At 72.3% G+C, this 15008-nt stretch overlaps 1 protein-coding gene across 1 annotated transcript in view; it reads right to left on the bottom strand.

The window, feature by feature from the left end:
• SMOC2 (SPARC related modular calcium binding 2) overlaps nucleotides 1-12903 on the bottom strand; it is a 45791-nt gene extending 32888 nt beyond the window's left edge. The window contains exon 1 of the mRNA XM_054697976.1: nucleotides 12799-12903. Within this exon, the coding sequence (XP_054553951.1) occupies nucleotides 12799-12903 (105 nt within the window). The remainder of the gene's footprint in view (nucleotides 1-12798) is intronic.
• Nucleotides 12904-15008: the final 2105 nt, after the last annotated feature.

The following is a 15008-nucleotide window of genomic DNA, read 5'->3' as shown; positions in this document are numbered from 1 at the left end:
ACAGGGCACTGGCCTGAGGACACGGGAGAGGGGCCGGGAAGCGCCTCCCCTGCTCCCCACCGGGGCCGGGGGGGGGGGTGGCCCTTCCCCGCACCCACCCCCTGGACACACGCGTCTTCGCCCCCTGGGGCCCCCACCTCCGGGGAGGCTGTTATTGACGCTGATTCAACGGGAACTGGCCGAGAGCCAGCCCGGAGCTTCCTGGAGGCGCTTTTATAGGAGAATTATTCAGGGACGCACCCTTTACTAGCAAGAGCGGAGTAAGCGGCGCTTCCTCCACGGCACACAGATGCGCGCAGCTCCCGGCGAGGCTTTCCTTAGTGCACAGTCACCTTCCCACACCGCGGACGGGACGCTGCATACAAGAGAAGTGCAAACGAGAAGGACCCCCGTGAGCACCCCGCAGAGCCAGCCCAGCATCCAGGGGGCCCCGCGGCTGGACCTGAGCCCCTGCAGGTGCCTGTGCCTGCGCCCGGGAGGCGCCCAGTGCTTCCTCTGGGAGCTGCTGGGAACTGACCGCTCAGAGGGACGGAAGGAGGACAGCTGAGTCACGGCCCCAGCGCCTGCCGGGGCGTCTCCACCCTCCAGTGTCCAGCTCCGGGGACCCCAAGGTGGCTCCGGCCTCGGGCTTGGGCACCCCGCTCTCCCGGAGCGCCCGCCACCTTTCTCAACTTCTCAGGGTCACTGGAACAAAGAACCTCACTGCAGGAAAAAGGGCTTAAAAATCACAGAGCAGCAGTTTCCCCATGTGCACCCAGTGACTCAGACTTTCCAAGGGAGAAAATTCTAGAAACCTTTTATTATTGCCGCTGATGCCGGCCCATCGGCCAGGGCTTCGGATCCCAAATGGCACCTAAACCTCGATGCTGGAGCAAATCCCTTCGAGCTAGCCCAGAAGTTCGGGGGCAGACGTGTCCCCAAGCTTGTTCTCCCGTATCTAGGGGGCAAAGCGCAGCTTCTGTCGGTGGCGGGAGAATTCAAGACAGACCGTGGTGAACAAGCCTTGGCCGGCTGGAGGCGACGCTCCCGGAGCCAAGAGCACGTCCGCGAAGGGGAAATGTGCGACTCATCTTAAAAACAGCACTGGGTGGGGGGGCAGGGGGCTTGGCCACAGTGGCCCAGTCAAAGACGCAGCAGCCCCGGGGAGCAGGGGGCAGCGGGGCCAGTGTGGGGCCGGGAGCCAGGGGCTGGGGCCTGCCAGGGGTCAGGGTGCGCTGGCCGGGGCTCTGCAGCTCCGCCCCCGCCGCCTGGACACTCACGTTCCACACGATGCGGTGGCTGCAGAGCCGCGTCCACGAGGCAGGGTCAACCAGCACAGTCCCGAGAAGCCCGGAAGCCTCCCCGGTGGTGCCGCTGGTGACCTTGGGGAGCCCTTTCGTTCCTGGGGACCTTGTCTGCTGCCCCACCATGGAGAGGACGCACCCGAGACGCGCTGGGGCGGGCCTGGCCAGGCCAGGGGGCAGGAGGCAGGCGTGCCCTTGGCCAGTCCCCGCTGAAGGAAGCAACAGCAAAGCCCATGCTGGCCGGGGAGGTGGGGCAGGTGGCACCTGCCGGGGAGCGGAGCCCAGCCCGTCCCTCGGGGCCCTCCCGCTGGGCACCCCCGCTGGGCACCCCCTCTGATGGGCACCTCGCTGGGCACCCCCACTGGAGCGGGTCGCGAGGTGAGAGACGGCAGGAGGGCGCTGCAGGCACCGGGTGTTACCCGGAGCCCCTCTTCCTGCTTCACCTTTCAGCCCACTCCCCCTCAGCCTGTTCTGGGTGCCCCCCTCCTCGCAGCCCCAGATCCCACAGCAGAGACTTGGGCCGGGAGGCCAGGCACCCGCTCTGACCGGCCGCCCGGCCACTGGACACTCTCGCCCCGCGTCGCCAGGTCTGTCCACGGGTGCTGCGGGTCGGTTCCCAGGCAGAGAGGCTGAGGGGGCCCCCGCCCCCAGGCTGCCTCCCCGCCCACGTCCAGCCCCATCCTCAGGCCCCGGCCCCAGGACACCCCGTCCCCAAAGGCCCCGCCCCCGGGTGCCCCCCTCGGCAGCGCCCGAGGTCTTCGCAGGGGGCCTTGCAGACGCACTTGGTGACCAGGACAGCGCCGGCTCCCGCTGACCTCGGCAGCCGCCCGCCCCAGACTCGCTTTCACGTCATCGCTCCTGTTTCTTTTTTCTCTTTTTGACATTTTCCACCATTTTCCATCCTCGGGCGGGTGTTCCTGATTCGCTGTGCGCTGCGTCTGCCCATCACGGCCACGCGGAGGGGTAAGCTGGGCGGCGGTGGCCAGAGGTCTAGCGGGCGTCCTGCGTTTTTCCCACTTAGGCCCAGCCTGTGTCCCCCCAAAACGCCGGTGTCCCCAGAGCACGGAGAGACCCCGCGTGCGCCTCCCGTTTGTGAAAAACAAAATCTCCCTGGCGCCTTTCGCCGCTTAGTGGCGGCCAGTGCCCTGCTTTCTCCTCAAAGGTGCCCCCTGACAGTGTGCAGGGGTCTCGCTGGGGCTTGGGGGCAGGACACCTCAGGGCACGTCCCCGGGGGGGGCGCGGCTGCTGTGCGGCCGTCTCTGCGGTGCGCCCCGCGCCCTGACCAGGACCGGGACGCAAATTAAAAGGCCCCTCCGAGGGGGGCCTCTGAGGACGTCAGGGTTTCAGTGGGAGAAACTCGACCCGTCTGGACAGGGGGCAGCACCAGCCTGCCCGGCGGGTGGAGGAGCAGGGCCAGGCCCCGCGGGCAGCATGCGTGAGGGCATGAGGGGCAGGGAGCCCAGGGACAGCAGTGGCCGTCGCCAGCACCACCCAGGGCCGCCCGGCAGACTGGGGACACCCTCCTGGGAAGCCGCCCGCTCTGCATCACGGAGGAGCCCACGGCCAGGAAGGGCCGGGGCAGGCGAGGGCCCGCCCCACTGCAGGGAGGAGCTGGCCCTCGGGAGCTGACCAGCAGGCCATGAGGCCGGTCGGGGGCCCCCAGAACCTCTGGCACGACCTCCTGGGCGCAGGACAGGCAGGCTCTGGCCCTGGGCCGCGAGTCTTCCTGCAGGAGCCTGTCGCCCGAGGTGTCTGTGGGGTCCCTGCACGGGCCGCTCCCCACTTTCGTGCTCACGCGTGCAGTCAGCCCCGAGGCCCCCGTCATCAGGAGGGGCTCCAGGAGCTGGCGTGGCCGACACCTCCACGCGCCCGGCCTGAGGGCCCCGCCTGCCTGCTGGGGGGGGACAGGGGCCGGAGACTCCAGGGACACCAGAGCCAGCAGCGGGGGTCGCACCCCAGGAGAGCCAAGCGGGGTGCAGAGGGAGGGAGGGGACGCGTGCTGCAGGGCCGGGGCAACCTCCGTGGGCCCTCTGCGCCCGCCACTCGCGCCCCGGGTCACGTCAAGCACCGGCGTGTGCTCAGGACGCGACTCTGCCCTCCCGGTGGCGGCACCTGGTCACCCACAGGCCGACGCGGGGTCAGGCACGGGGGAGGCGGCACCCCCCGCCGGGGCCCCCGCAGAGGCCAGGCCCTGGGGCGCCCAGCACCTCGCCGGCCAGCACAGAAACAGTGCGGGAGCCTCGTCACAGCGCACGCGGACCTGGTCCCGCTCAGCTCTGGAAAGTTCCCACTGCCAGGCGGCTGCGTGCAGGGCCCTGCCGGCCCCTGAGGCAGTGGAGCCCCCCAACACCCGGGGCAGCATCCTGGGCCCCCCGCCGAGCGGATCCGGCCCAGCTGTGCGGGCACCGGGCCCCAGGGACAGGCTCCTGCCTGCTCGGGCGCACCTGGTCAGAGCCGCCGCCCCAGAGCGCGGGCAGCCGGCAGGAGGAGACGGGAAGGCAGCGCCAGATTGGGGGTGGGGGTCCAGGAGGCCCCCAAGCCGGACAGACCCTGCTTTGTCTTCTCAGTAAAACTCGGACCCGCCTGGGCAGAAAGGGATGGTGGGAAGCGGCCAAGTGCAGAGTGGTGGGGGGGGCAGCAGCCGCCTGGGGAGCACGCGCCCCAAGCACACCCCCTGAACACACCCCCAAGCACACCCCTGGAGCACACCCCCAGGAGCACAGCCCCTGAACACACGCCCTGAGCACACCCCCTGAGCACACCCCCTGAACACACCCCCAGGAGCACACCCCCTGGAGCACACAATCCAGAGCACACCCCCCGAGCACACTCCTAGGGCACACTTCCCAGGACACACCCCTGGGAGCACCCCCCTAGAGCAAATTCCCCCCAAAAGCACACCCCTGGGAACACCCCCCCCAGAGCATCCCCCCGAAAACAGCCCCCAGAGCACCCCCCCTGAGAACACCCCCGGGAGCACACCCCCTGGAGCACACACCCCCCGAGCACACTCCCAGGGCACACCTCCCAGAGCACACCCCCCGAGCACTCCCCCGAGAACAGCCCCCAGAGCACCCCCCCCGAGAACAGCCCTGCGAGTAGACCCTGCAGCAGTCAAGCTACCACCGCTCAGCCCTGCACCCCAGGCGCCCTCCCAAGCACCTCAAGCTCATGCTTCACTGCAGCTGCCCAGACCCAGCACCAAGGGCCCGTCGGTCAGGGGGTCACCAGCAGTGCACCCAAGTCTGACCAGTGCCAGGGCGCCGAGGCCCACACTGGAATTCGGAGGCCACGTCAAGACCGGCCGCCCGGGGTCTGCCCACACACGAGCTGGCGTCCGGCAGCCCACATGGACGCGCGGCTGGGGCCCCAGCAACGGAAGCCGGGCTGCACGGAGGGCCAGTGGACACCAGGGTGTCAGCACGAGCAGTGACACCAGGGGACATGCAGGTGAGCAGGTGACGCAGCCACCGTCTCCTCCTCTGCCTCAGCGGACAGGCGTGCGCGGGCACCCTGCGTGGCCTCCTCCCGTGGGCCTGAGCCGCCAGCCTGTGGTGGACACGGGCGGCTCTGGTCGAGCTCCTTCCAGGTCAGGGCCCCGGCTTGCCAGCTTCCTGCAGGCTGACCGCCTCGCGACCCCTCCGCTCCGGATTCCCCGGGAGCACAGCGAGAGCCGCGTCCCCCTCTCTGAGCGCCTGCCAGCTGCCCTGTCCTGTCCCTCACAGACCAGCAGTGGCTCCAGAGGGAGGCGGCACAGACTAGGCCACAGCAAGGACAGCGCAGGTACCACGATCGTCTCTAGTGGGGGGGGGCAGCCCACCCAGCAGCACCCAGCGTGCAGGACAACGCGACTGGCCACCCCAGAGCGGCTGCCGAACCCGAGCCCCACCTGGAGACGCGCCCAGCCCTCGTCCATGCTGAGAAGCCACTGGGAAGGTGGCGAGGGCGGCTCTGCTGCCAGATCTACCGTCGTTCCGGAAGATTCACAGGAGATGCACAGGCGGGACCCCGGCCAGGGCCCGGCCAGCCCTTCTGGGGCCGGAGATGGAGCAGAGTGTGTCCAGGCCAAAAAGTGAGGCACCCACGAGCCCCCAGCTCCACTAGGCACCCCGACCTCCAGCCCAGCCTCACAGCTGCACCCTGGCCCCAGCCCAGTCTCACAGCTGCACCTCATCCCTGTCCCAGTCTCACAGCTGTACCCCAGTCCCAGCCTCACAGCTGCACCCCGGCCCGGTCCTAGTCTCACAGCTGTACCCCAGCCCAGTGTCACAGCTGCACCCCGGCCCCAGCCCCACAGCTGCACCCTGGCCCCAGCCCAGTGTCACACTGTGCCCCAGCCCCAGCTTCACAGCTGCACCCCGGCCCCAGCCTCACAGCTGCACCCCAGCTCCAGCCTCACAGCTGCACCCCAGCCCCAGCCTCACAGCTGCACCCCAGCCCCAGCCTCACAGCTGCACCCCAGCCCCAGCCTCACAGCTGCACCCCAGCCCCAGCCTCACAGCTGCACCCCAGGCCCAGCCTCATAGCTGCACCCCGGCCCCAGCCCAGCTCCGTTGTGCTCTGCGACCTGCACTCCCCACTGACACTTCTTTGGGTCTCCAGGCCCCCCTCCTCCTGGGCTGTTCCCCTGCACCCTGCAGGGCCTCCTGAGCCCCCTGGGTGGCTCTGACGGGAAGCTCCAGCGCCCCAGACCCCCAAGGCCGGGCTCCAGAGCCACCAGGCGCACGGCTGGACATCTGGGCCCGCCCCGCCCCGTCCGAGCAGCAAAATGGCGGCCCCTGTGCGCAGGGGACGGCTGCGAGGCCCCGAGGCGCGTGAGTGCCGTGTCGGGCCTGCCCGCAGCCACAGGGTTTCCACCCGCGTCCCCACAGCCCCGGCCCCAGAGGTGCCATGACAGCCGGGCGCAGGCCGCCAGCGCGAGGTCCCAGCCCGAGCCCCCCACGCGGGGACTGCGGGTGGGGAGGGGGCACCGGGTGCCCAGAGGCCGGCAGGTCGGGCTCTGCTCTTGTCTGCAGCTGACAGACATTCCGGGACTCGGCGCCCCAGGAGCCCGGAGAGACACGGGAGAGACACGTCTGTGCCTGGAAACGCAGCCGGCGTGTGGGAGGCCGCGGGAGCTGCTGGGGTGCAGGTGGTAGCGGAGCCCCGGGGCTCGGAGCCCCTCCCTCCTGGGGCGGGATGTCGGGCCAGGGCCAGCTGGAGACACAGGGAGCCCCCGGGAGCGGCAGAGGCGGACGGGGGGGGCCCGCCTAGGCGCCCGCTCTCTGGGTGTGGGGGTCCTCAAGATGGTGGACCCCAGGAGCGCCCCAGGGCCTTGGGCTGCTGCGGCAGGGGCAGGAGCATGGCAGGGACCCCAGGTGGTGCCGGCCTGTGGGCTGCCCCTCAGCCCCCTCGCAGGGCACGCGCCTCAGCCCGCGCTGGGAGGCGGCGCCATGACACGGCGTCACGCGTGCCCCGCTGGGCCCGCACCTCCCCTAGCCTGGCCCAGCGCAGGAGGCGGCCGGGGTCAGGGCCGGCCCTCAGGAGCTGAGGGGGGTCATGGCGCCGCCCCGGGCTTGGGGAGCGCCTCCCCGCCCTCCTGGGACCCTGCCCGCCCACCCCCCCCCCCCCCGCCCTCTGGGACCCTCCTGGCCCTCAGGTCCTCCCCCAGCCAGAGCACCGGGAGGCTTCCCTGGCAAAGGTTCCATCGCAAAAGAAACTGCCGCAAGCGGAGGGAGGGAAGCGCTGCTTGTTCCGTGAAAGCCACGCCAGGCAGACAGCTCGCCCGAGAGCGCGGCAGGGGCCACCCAGCAGGTGAAGCGCGTCAGGCCACGGCTTTGGCAACACCCGCCCGCCGAGCCCGAGCGGACGGGACCTGCAGCGGGAAGGGCCCTGGGCGGGGCAGCCACGGCGGTGCTCGAGGCCCTGGGCCTGGCGGATCGGCCGCCAGACTCTACTTGGTGACCAGACGCCCTTCCCTGACCCCGGCGCAGCGCCCCAGACGGCCTGCGCCCCACGCTTCCAGGGAAAGCTGTTGAAATAGCAAGTGACAGCGCCTGCTCCTGGACTTCCTCTGCAGGGAGTCAGTGCTGGGCGCTGGGCCCTGGGCACTGAACGCAGCCGCGGCGGCCTCCTCTCCCTGGGCCCAAGATGCCCCCTGTGGCCACCCCCAGCCCCACCGTGGCCCCCACCCCGCCCCGAGACCGCGCGCGCCCCACTGTGGCCAGGCTGAGCCTTGCGATGCCTCCGGGAGAGCGGCCGCACCCCCACACCTGGCTCAGCCTGTGGACGGCCGCCAGCTGCGGGCAGAGCCGCCGGGCCGCCCGGATTATCTCTCGAATGAAAGGGACGATCTCCCTGGCGGCTGCCCCGTGGGCCTTGCAGATGCACAGGCCGGCCGGGGCTCGCTCTCCTGGCCCGAGGCCCCGCAGAGACGGCCACACGCCCAGGAAGCGGACGCAGCTGCTTGGCAGGGGTGAGGAGAGCGAGCAAGCCGCCCAGACGAGCCCGGAGAGCTGGCGCTCGAGGCCAGAGAGCGGGGCGGGTGGGAGAGGCCGCTGGCCACCTCCCAGGACGGACCGTGGGCCGACCCTGACCCGCCTGGCTGGGCCGGGGGAGGGGGCCCGGGCAGGGTGGGGTGGACTGGGGGGGGCCGGGCTGGGTGCCCCCCGCTGGGCGGCCCTGAGGCTGGGCGGGGCCGGGCGGGGTGGGGCGCGTGGGGGGCCGCAGGGCCATGTTCAGAGCCCGCCCGCAGCCTTGCTCGTGGGCGTCCACTACAGGACGGCGTGAGCTTCGAGAAGAGAGGGACTGACAGGGGCCCCTGGCCCTGGCGCGCTCTCTGGAGGCCGCGCCTCGCTGGCCCGTGGCAAGGGGAGGGGCCGCAGGCTCGGCCAGGGGCCCACAGGAGCCAGAGCCAGGGCCTCTGGCAAGGACCGAGGGTCCAGCCCCGGGCGGCTGTTGGGCTCACGCTGGACGGTCCAGGCCGCTGTGGACAGGGAGGCCCTTCCAGGAGGGTGTCGGCCCCGCAGCTCAATGGGCCTGTTCAGAGAGGGCCACGGGGCCGGACGCCTGCACAGGGGCAGCAGGTCAGGAGCCGAGGGGCCGAGCCCCTCCCTCCCCGCCCGGCCTCGCTCCTGCTCCCCCCTCCCCGCCTCCCCCCTCCTCCCCCCGCCCCCTCCAAGCACAGCCCTCTGAGACGGGCGGCGGGGACCGGTGGGGCGAGGCGGCCGAGGGAATCCTGCCTGGGATGCGGTGGGGTCACCCCTTGTCCATGGACTCGGCCATTTTGCTGGGCAGCGCCTCGCCGTCCCTCGCGGGAGGCACGTCAGAGACGGCAGCGTAGCCGAGGGGGTGACGTGCGAGGGAATCGCTGTCCCCAGGCCCTGACCCCGAGACCGGCTGCGGCTGTGTCCCTTCTGCGGCCAGCAAGGGGCACAGAGCTCCGTGCCCCCAGCCAGCCTGGCCACACGTCCCCCCAGCGCCGCGGAGGCCACGACCGGAGAGGAGGACCTGGCGCCCCCCAGGGCAGACGGGCAGGGACATGCGGCCGGCCCACGAGGGAAAGCATGGGACAACCGCACGCTGCCCGGGAGGGAGGCTGGCACCTCCGTCCACCGGGGCCAAGCTCTGCGGGGCCGACCAGGAGGCATCCCCCTGCTGCGCCTAAGCGTGGGGGCCCCAAGGGCCGCCCAGGGGGCTCCAGGGAGGGCGCATGGCCTGACTGCTGGCCCCGTGCAGACGCCGGGAGCGGCCGAGCCCAGGGACGTGGCCCTCTGTGGGCGCGAGGGCAGGCTGGGGCCCGGGCGTGTCCAGTGCTGGGACCACCTGGCAGAGCAGCAGAGGGGTTGCCGGCCTGCGGGGGGACAGCATGGGCTCCGGGCGGCCCGCGGGGGGACAGTGTGGGCTCTGGGCGGCCTTGCTCCCCCAGGGCTGGCGGCCCCGGAGCCCTCACACACCCAGCGTGGGAGTCTGAGCAGCGGCGGCGGTGCCCACCCGGACTGCGGTGCTGCCCGAGGCACTCACGCCTTCTGAGGGTCGTCCTCCGGGAGCCCCGCCAGCAGCCTCAGAAGTTAAGGACTGGCTCCCCCGAATCCACGGTGTGGGGCTCGGGCGGGGGTGACGGTCCCCACCCCCGCGCTGGTCTCCAGGACGAGGGCACGGCCCTGTGGCCGAGCAGGAGCAGGAGGACCGGGGCCAGAGAGCAGAGCTCGGCCACTGGCCGGGAAGCAGAGCAGAGGGAGGATGACAGGCCCGGGGCCGCGAGGCCGGGGCAGCGGGCGACGCTGCAGGGAGCGTCCTCTCGCCGTGTGTACGTTCCTCCTGCTGCGGCCGCCAAGCACGGCGGCCCGGTGCCCCCGAGGCAGCTCTAGCGGGTGGAGTGAGGGCACGAGCTCCCATCTCCGCCATGGCCGGCGGCTCTAAGTCCCCGACAAACACGCGGCTGCAGCCGGCGTCACTCCCCTGACCCGCACGTGGTCGGGCCGCGCTGGGCGCCCGGGGGCTGTCGTGATTGTGACTGAATCTCGTTCCCCTGCAAGAGGCCGTTCTCGGAACCTGCCCCCGGGGCTGTGGGTCCGCGTCCAGCACACCGAGTGTCCCTCACACCCCGAGGACAAGATGACCACGCGGGGTTGGGCCGGCCCCGTCCGAGGCCTCGGGGATGCCGCTCAACCCTCCTCTGCGTCAACCCTGCAGCGTCGCCCCGGGGCTGGCTGGGGAGCGCCGCTCTCCCTCCAGGCACGGGCACTGGCCACCCAGCCCCACCCGGCCCACCGGGCCCAGCGCAGTGCCAAGGAGCCCCTGGGGGCCCGCCAGGGCCGCGCCCGCCCCAGCTCGACTTCAGTCTCGCTTTCAAGTCAAAGCCGCAGTGACTGTCCTGGGCGTTCGGTCTTTACCCGCCTGCAGGTGGCTTTGAGGAGCGCCCTGGCCTCCTCTGGTACCCCCCTCTGTCTCCGGGGCGACCATGCCCCAGACTCAACCCTGCGTGGCCCAGCCCACCCCAGCCCTATGTCCGCCGCCACGGCTGGACACGGGCACGGACGTCGGTCCCGCTGCCCAACGCTGAGAGCCTCTTGGGCCGGGAGCTTGGACACTGGAGCCAAGGCCGGGCCCACCGTCCCTACCCCGGGCTCAGGCACCCAGCAGCAAACCAGCCCAGGCCCAGAAGGTGGCCGCTGTCCCACCACGAGGAGAGGCCATGGGTCAGGCGTGCCCTGGGGTGTCCCTGAGGGGACAGCTCCAGGTTGAGGGGCCAGCCTCCCTCCAGCTATCCAGGGGGCTCAGCAGGGCCTCCGGGAACTTCTGGGACTTGGAGACTGCAGACCAGGTCCAGTCAGGAGGCTGTGAGGGCCGCATGATGGCACAGGTGTGCCCGGGGCCAGGCCTGGGCACAGAGGCCACGCTGTCCTGGACCTTGTGGGTGACAGGCCAGGGCCGCCTACCCTCTGCATCTTCAGTGGGGACAGACGCCCCGAGACCCACCCTCAGCAGCCCCACGCTCCATGTCAGAGGCTTCTGGAAGGGTCACGGCAATGACCCCTGGTGCCTCAGGCAGACCCCGTAAGTGCGACAGCACCCAAAGTGCCCTCTGCGGACGCCCCTGTCGGCCGCGCTCGGGAAGGGACGAAGGAGCTGCCTCCTTGGGGCTGTACCTGCTTCCCTGCGACGGGCTAGAGACAGGGACGGGGCGCAGGCATCAGGAGGCCTCGGGGAGCCACAGGGGCTCAGGCGCTGCTGGCAGGGGCCACGCCCACTCTCAGTCTGGGGGGGCCTGAGCGTGGCCAGTGGGCCCCCCGCAAAGGCCAGGAGGGCGGGAGGGCAGCAGGTGCTGGGTCCAGGCGTCACAGCTGGCTCTAGGCCGGGACACATGGAGGGCAGGTGAGAGGGGCCGCGTCCAGCCCTCTGCGCCTCGCCCGGCCAAGCTCGCACACGCAGGATCCAGCAGGCTGCGGGCGTCTGCTGCCCCGCGCCGCTGCGCCATCCCCCAGGGTTTGGCCCTGACCCCCCTGGCCCGGCTGGGGCACCGTGTCCAGGTAATAGTGTCCGCACGACCACCGTGCGCCCAGCCAGCTGACCAGAAGCCCCACATCCACTTGCAGCTGCTCCACAGGCAGCTTCCCCAGCCATGGCCCAGGAGGGAGCGGGAGCACGTCCCAGAGACCCCGGCTTCGCCCTGCTGCCCGCGGGCGCCGCTCCTGACCCGCGGGGGCGTCGGGAGTCAGAAGAGACCCCCAGAGACAGGAAAGGGCCTGAAAAGAGGCCACAGCACAGGCCAGTCCAGCTCGTCCACCGCCCGGGACCGTGTACCGCATCTTACCCCGACTCCGGGAGGGGCTCGGGGCACCGCAGTGCGGCCTCAGACCCCCCACCCCCGAGCAGCCGTGTGTGGGGCGCTGCGGCTCGGCCACAGCCCGGGCCCTGAGCAGCCGTAAGGGCCAAGGTGGCCAGGACAGGGCGGGGGACATGGCTGAGATTTCGATCGTTCCTGGCACTGGCCGGTGATTCTGTCCTTCCAGGGGACTGGCAGGCCTGGGGCACCCGCCAGCAGGCAGATGGGGGCTGCCTCTGCGCCCCAGGACCTCTGTGGTGCCACAGCTGAGCTGGCAAGCGCGGAGCGTCCGTCAGCCCCGCCACGGCCCCCGCGGGAGTGGCCCGTCCAGGCGTGTGCCCGGGCGTCCAGGCACGTGCGGCGGTCAGCCTCCCGGCCGGGCCTCGGAGGCGCTGGGAAGCGGGGCGTGGGGAGCCCCCGGCCGGGGAGCGGCGCTAATCCCCGAGCGGTCTGTGAGGCAGGAGGCAGGGACCCGGGCTGCTGCAGAAGAATTTTAGGTATGAGCAGCGAGCGGCTCCTTCCCCCTCCGCAGCTCACAAGAGGCTCCCAGGACTGCTTCAAATTTGCTGAAAAGCAGAACCGACCGCAGCCGCCCGCCTGGCCGCACAGCACGGCCTTCAGGGCAGGCGGCCCCGGCGCCGGACCTTGGTGTTTTCTCGAGCACTTGTTGGAAAACGCAGTGAGGGGGATGGTTTCGCCTCCGCAGATCGCGTTCGTTACGGGCAGCCCCCGCCGAGGGGCCGGGCGGGGCTGCAGGCTCGGTGGCCCGGGCTGGGCCGCCCCGCGGCTCGGGCTCGGGCTCGGCTGGCCGCGCACCTGGCCGGCGCCGAAGCTCAGCTGAGAAGGAGAAGGTCGCCGACCCGGCAGCCCGGGACCGAGGCCGCGCAGCCCCGCCCCTGCTCCTCCGGCAGACCCCGAGTCTTCAAGGTCGCTGCTCCTGCGCACCCCGGCGGGGGTCGGGGGCGCCGCGCGGACCCGCAGCCCCTCCTCCGCCGCCAGGCGCCCCGGCCTGCCCGCCAAGGGGGCGCGGGGCTCGGGGCGCGGGCGCGGGCGCGGCCTCCCGGCCTCCCACGCGTGGGGCGCGACGCGCAGCGCCCCCCGCCCCCCGCGCCCCGCCCCGCCCCAGGCTGCGGCGCCCGCGGAGGAGGCCGGTCCGGGCCCACCTGCGGCGGAGCCGGGTCACCTGCCCGCCGGCGCGACGCGACTCACCGTGAGCGCCGAGAACCGCTGCGCGCGCGCCGGCCGGAGCCGCAGCAGCAGCAGCAGCAGCAGCGCGGCCAGCAGGGGCAGCCAGCACAGCCGCGGCAGCAGCATGGTCGCGGGCGGGCCGGCGGGCCGGGCCGGGCCGGGGCCGGGGCTGCGGACCGACGCGGCGCTCCTGCTGCTCTCGCTGTCAAGCCGGCGCTTCCCGGAGCCTCGCCCCGCCCGCGCCCCACCCCGCGCCCCGCTCGGCGGAGGGGCGGCCGCGGAGGGAGGGGCCGAGGGGCCACCGGGAGGTGCGGCCGGTGGGCGCCGGCCCCCCCGCGCCGCCCGCCCGCGCGCCCGCCCCGCCGGTGGCACCACGGCCCGGGCGGGCCGGCCGAGGTCCCTGTGGGCTCCGGGCCGCCCCCGGCCGGCGGCTGGGCGCGCAGCAGGTCGGGCTCCGGCCCCGCAGGTCCACCCCGCAGCCGGCGGCCCGGGCGGCCTGGAGGGCGGCGGGGCAGCCCGGGACCGAGGACAACGGGCGGGCTCGGCCGGCGCCCGAGAGGTCCAGCGGCGCGGGGCGCGAGGCTGCACAGGCACGGCCCGGGGCGCGGGCTGGACGGCGTCCACGCAGCAGCATTGCTGGAATAGTTTGGCCCCCGCTCCGGCTGCACAGGGAAAAGCCCGGTTCTGACTCACAGAAAACCGGGAGTGGGGCGCGTCCAGGACGGGGGCTTGGCCGGGGAGGCAGCGCTCAAGCTCCAGACCCCGCCGTCGCCGTCACCCACGCTCACGGCGCAGCCCTGGCTCCCGGCCGGGGTCCTGGGGCCGGCTGGGCGGCCCGAGACAAAGGCGCTCTGCCCCCCGCGCCCACGTTCCCACCAGGCCAGGGCCCCTCTCCCGAGAGGGGGGCTCCAGCGCGCACCCTCCATTCCCCGGGCTCCAGCGGCTCCTCAGCCCCTCCATGTCCACGTCCGTGGGGGCCCCTGAAGGCCCAGCGAGAAACCCCAGCAGAGCTCCCTGGGAGCAGGTGGGGGAAGCAGCTGCAAGCGGTTAAGGGAACAAGGAATAATACTAGGGAACTGGGAAAAGGTGAAAGCCAAGCAAATGCTGCAGCCCGCGGGGTCCCGACCGTCGGGACGAGGCAGAGGCCGGCCCTCGCGCTTCCGGGGGCTGCTGTCAAGGGGTCCTCTGCGGTGACGGGAGGGGCGCGTCTGTCCTTGCACCCCGCGGCTGCTGGGAGGCGGCCACGGAGCGACGCGATGACCCCGTCACGGGCGCGGGGAGCAGGGGGCAGAGGCCCGCACCGCCCCACTCACCCCAAGGGCTCCGGGAGCCACGCGGCAGGCAAGGCAGGCCCTGAGCGCAAGGGGCACCCCCCAGGCAGCCTGGGTGCTTCGGGGGCCCGGCTGGCCCGCGGGCCCCTCGGACCGTGACTCGCCTGCTCAACGCCTAGCGGGGGTCACTGGCCACCGTCTTCCAGGCAGCCCGAGCAGCCCCCCGAGACTCTGCCTTCTCAGGCACGCGGTCAGCGCTGAAGGGCCTTTCTGCCGCCGCTGGCCCCTGAGCCCAGACGCCGGGACCTCGAGCGCCACAGAGAGGGGATGCGGGGGCACGGCCCCGTCTCTGCAGCCCCCCACGCCGCCCAGCCCACGCCGCCCGCTGCCAGCCAGGCGCCGCTGCCCGCGTTTATTTTACTATGCTCGGCTGGAAGGGCTTCGTGCTCGCTGCAGACGCAGGACAATCGCGTTATTATTTCTGGCTGATTCACGTTTGACCAGAAAACGTCGAGTCAGCTCACTGGCTCCCGCGATTTCACGAACACCTGCGCCCCAGCCCAGCCCCCGGCCGCCGTCCAGCCTTGTCCAGGCGGGGGAGAGGAGGCCCGGCCACAGGGTGCCCTGGGCAGCCGCCCACCCCACAGGGGCGCCTCTTGTCCTGCAGCCCCGTGCCCACGCCGTCCCCGAGGACCCGCTGCTCCTCCCCTTCGGCACCCCCCCCCAGCGCTCCACCCCCGCCCCTCAGTCTGCGCTTCAGCGAAGCCTCACCCAGACCCACGGGCTGCCCAGCGGGGCAGCTCCTCCAGGCCTGGTTCTTCCTGCCCAGCCAGGGCCCCTTCCGGCCCCAGAGTAGGCCGGACACGCCCCCTGCCCACAGACACCCCCCCGTCGGTCCCCGAGCCGTCCTCACCTTGCCCCCATGAAACCAGTTGTGGTGTCTGCGCCGCAGAGACGCAG

The sequence above is a fragment of the Talpa occidentalis genome, unplaced genomic scaffold (assembly GCF_014898055.3).
Source record: "Talpa occidentalis isolate TD23 unplaced genomic scaffold, MPIMG_talOcc4v2.1 talOcc4.2, whole genome shotgun sequence".
NCBI lineage: Eukaryota > Metazoa > Chordata > Mammalia > Eulipotyphla > Talpidae > Talpa > Talpa occidentalis.
Note: the sequence above shows the minus strand (reverse complement) of the source record. Positions and strands in the feature narration are given on the sequence as shown.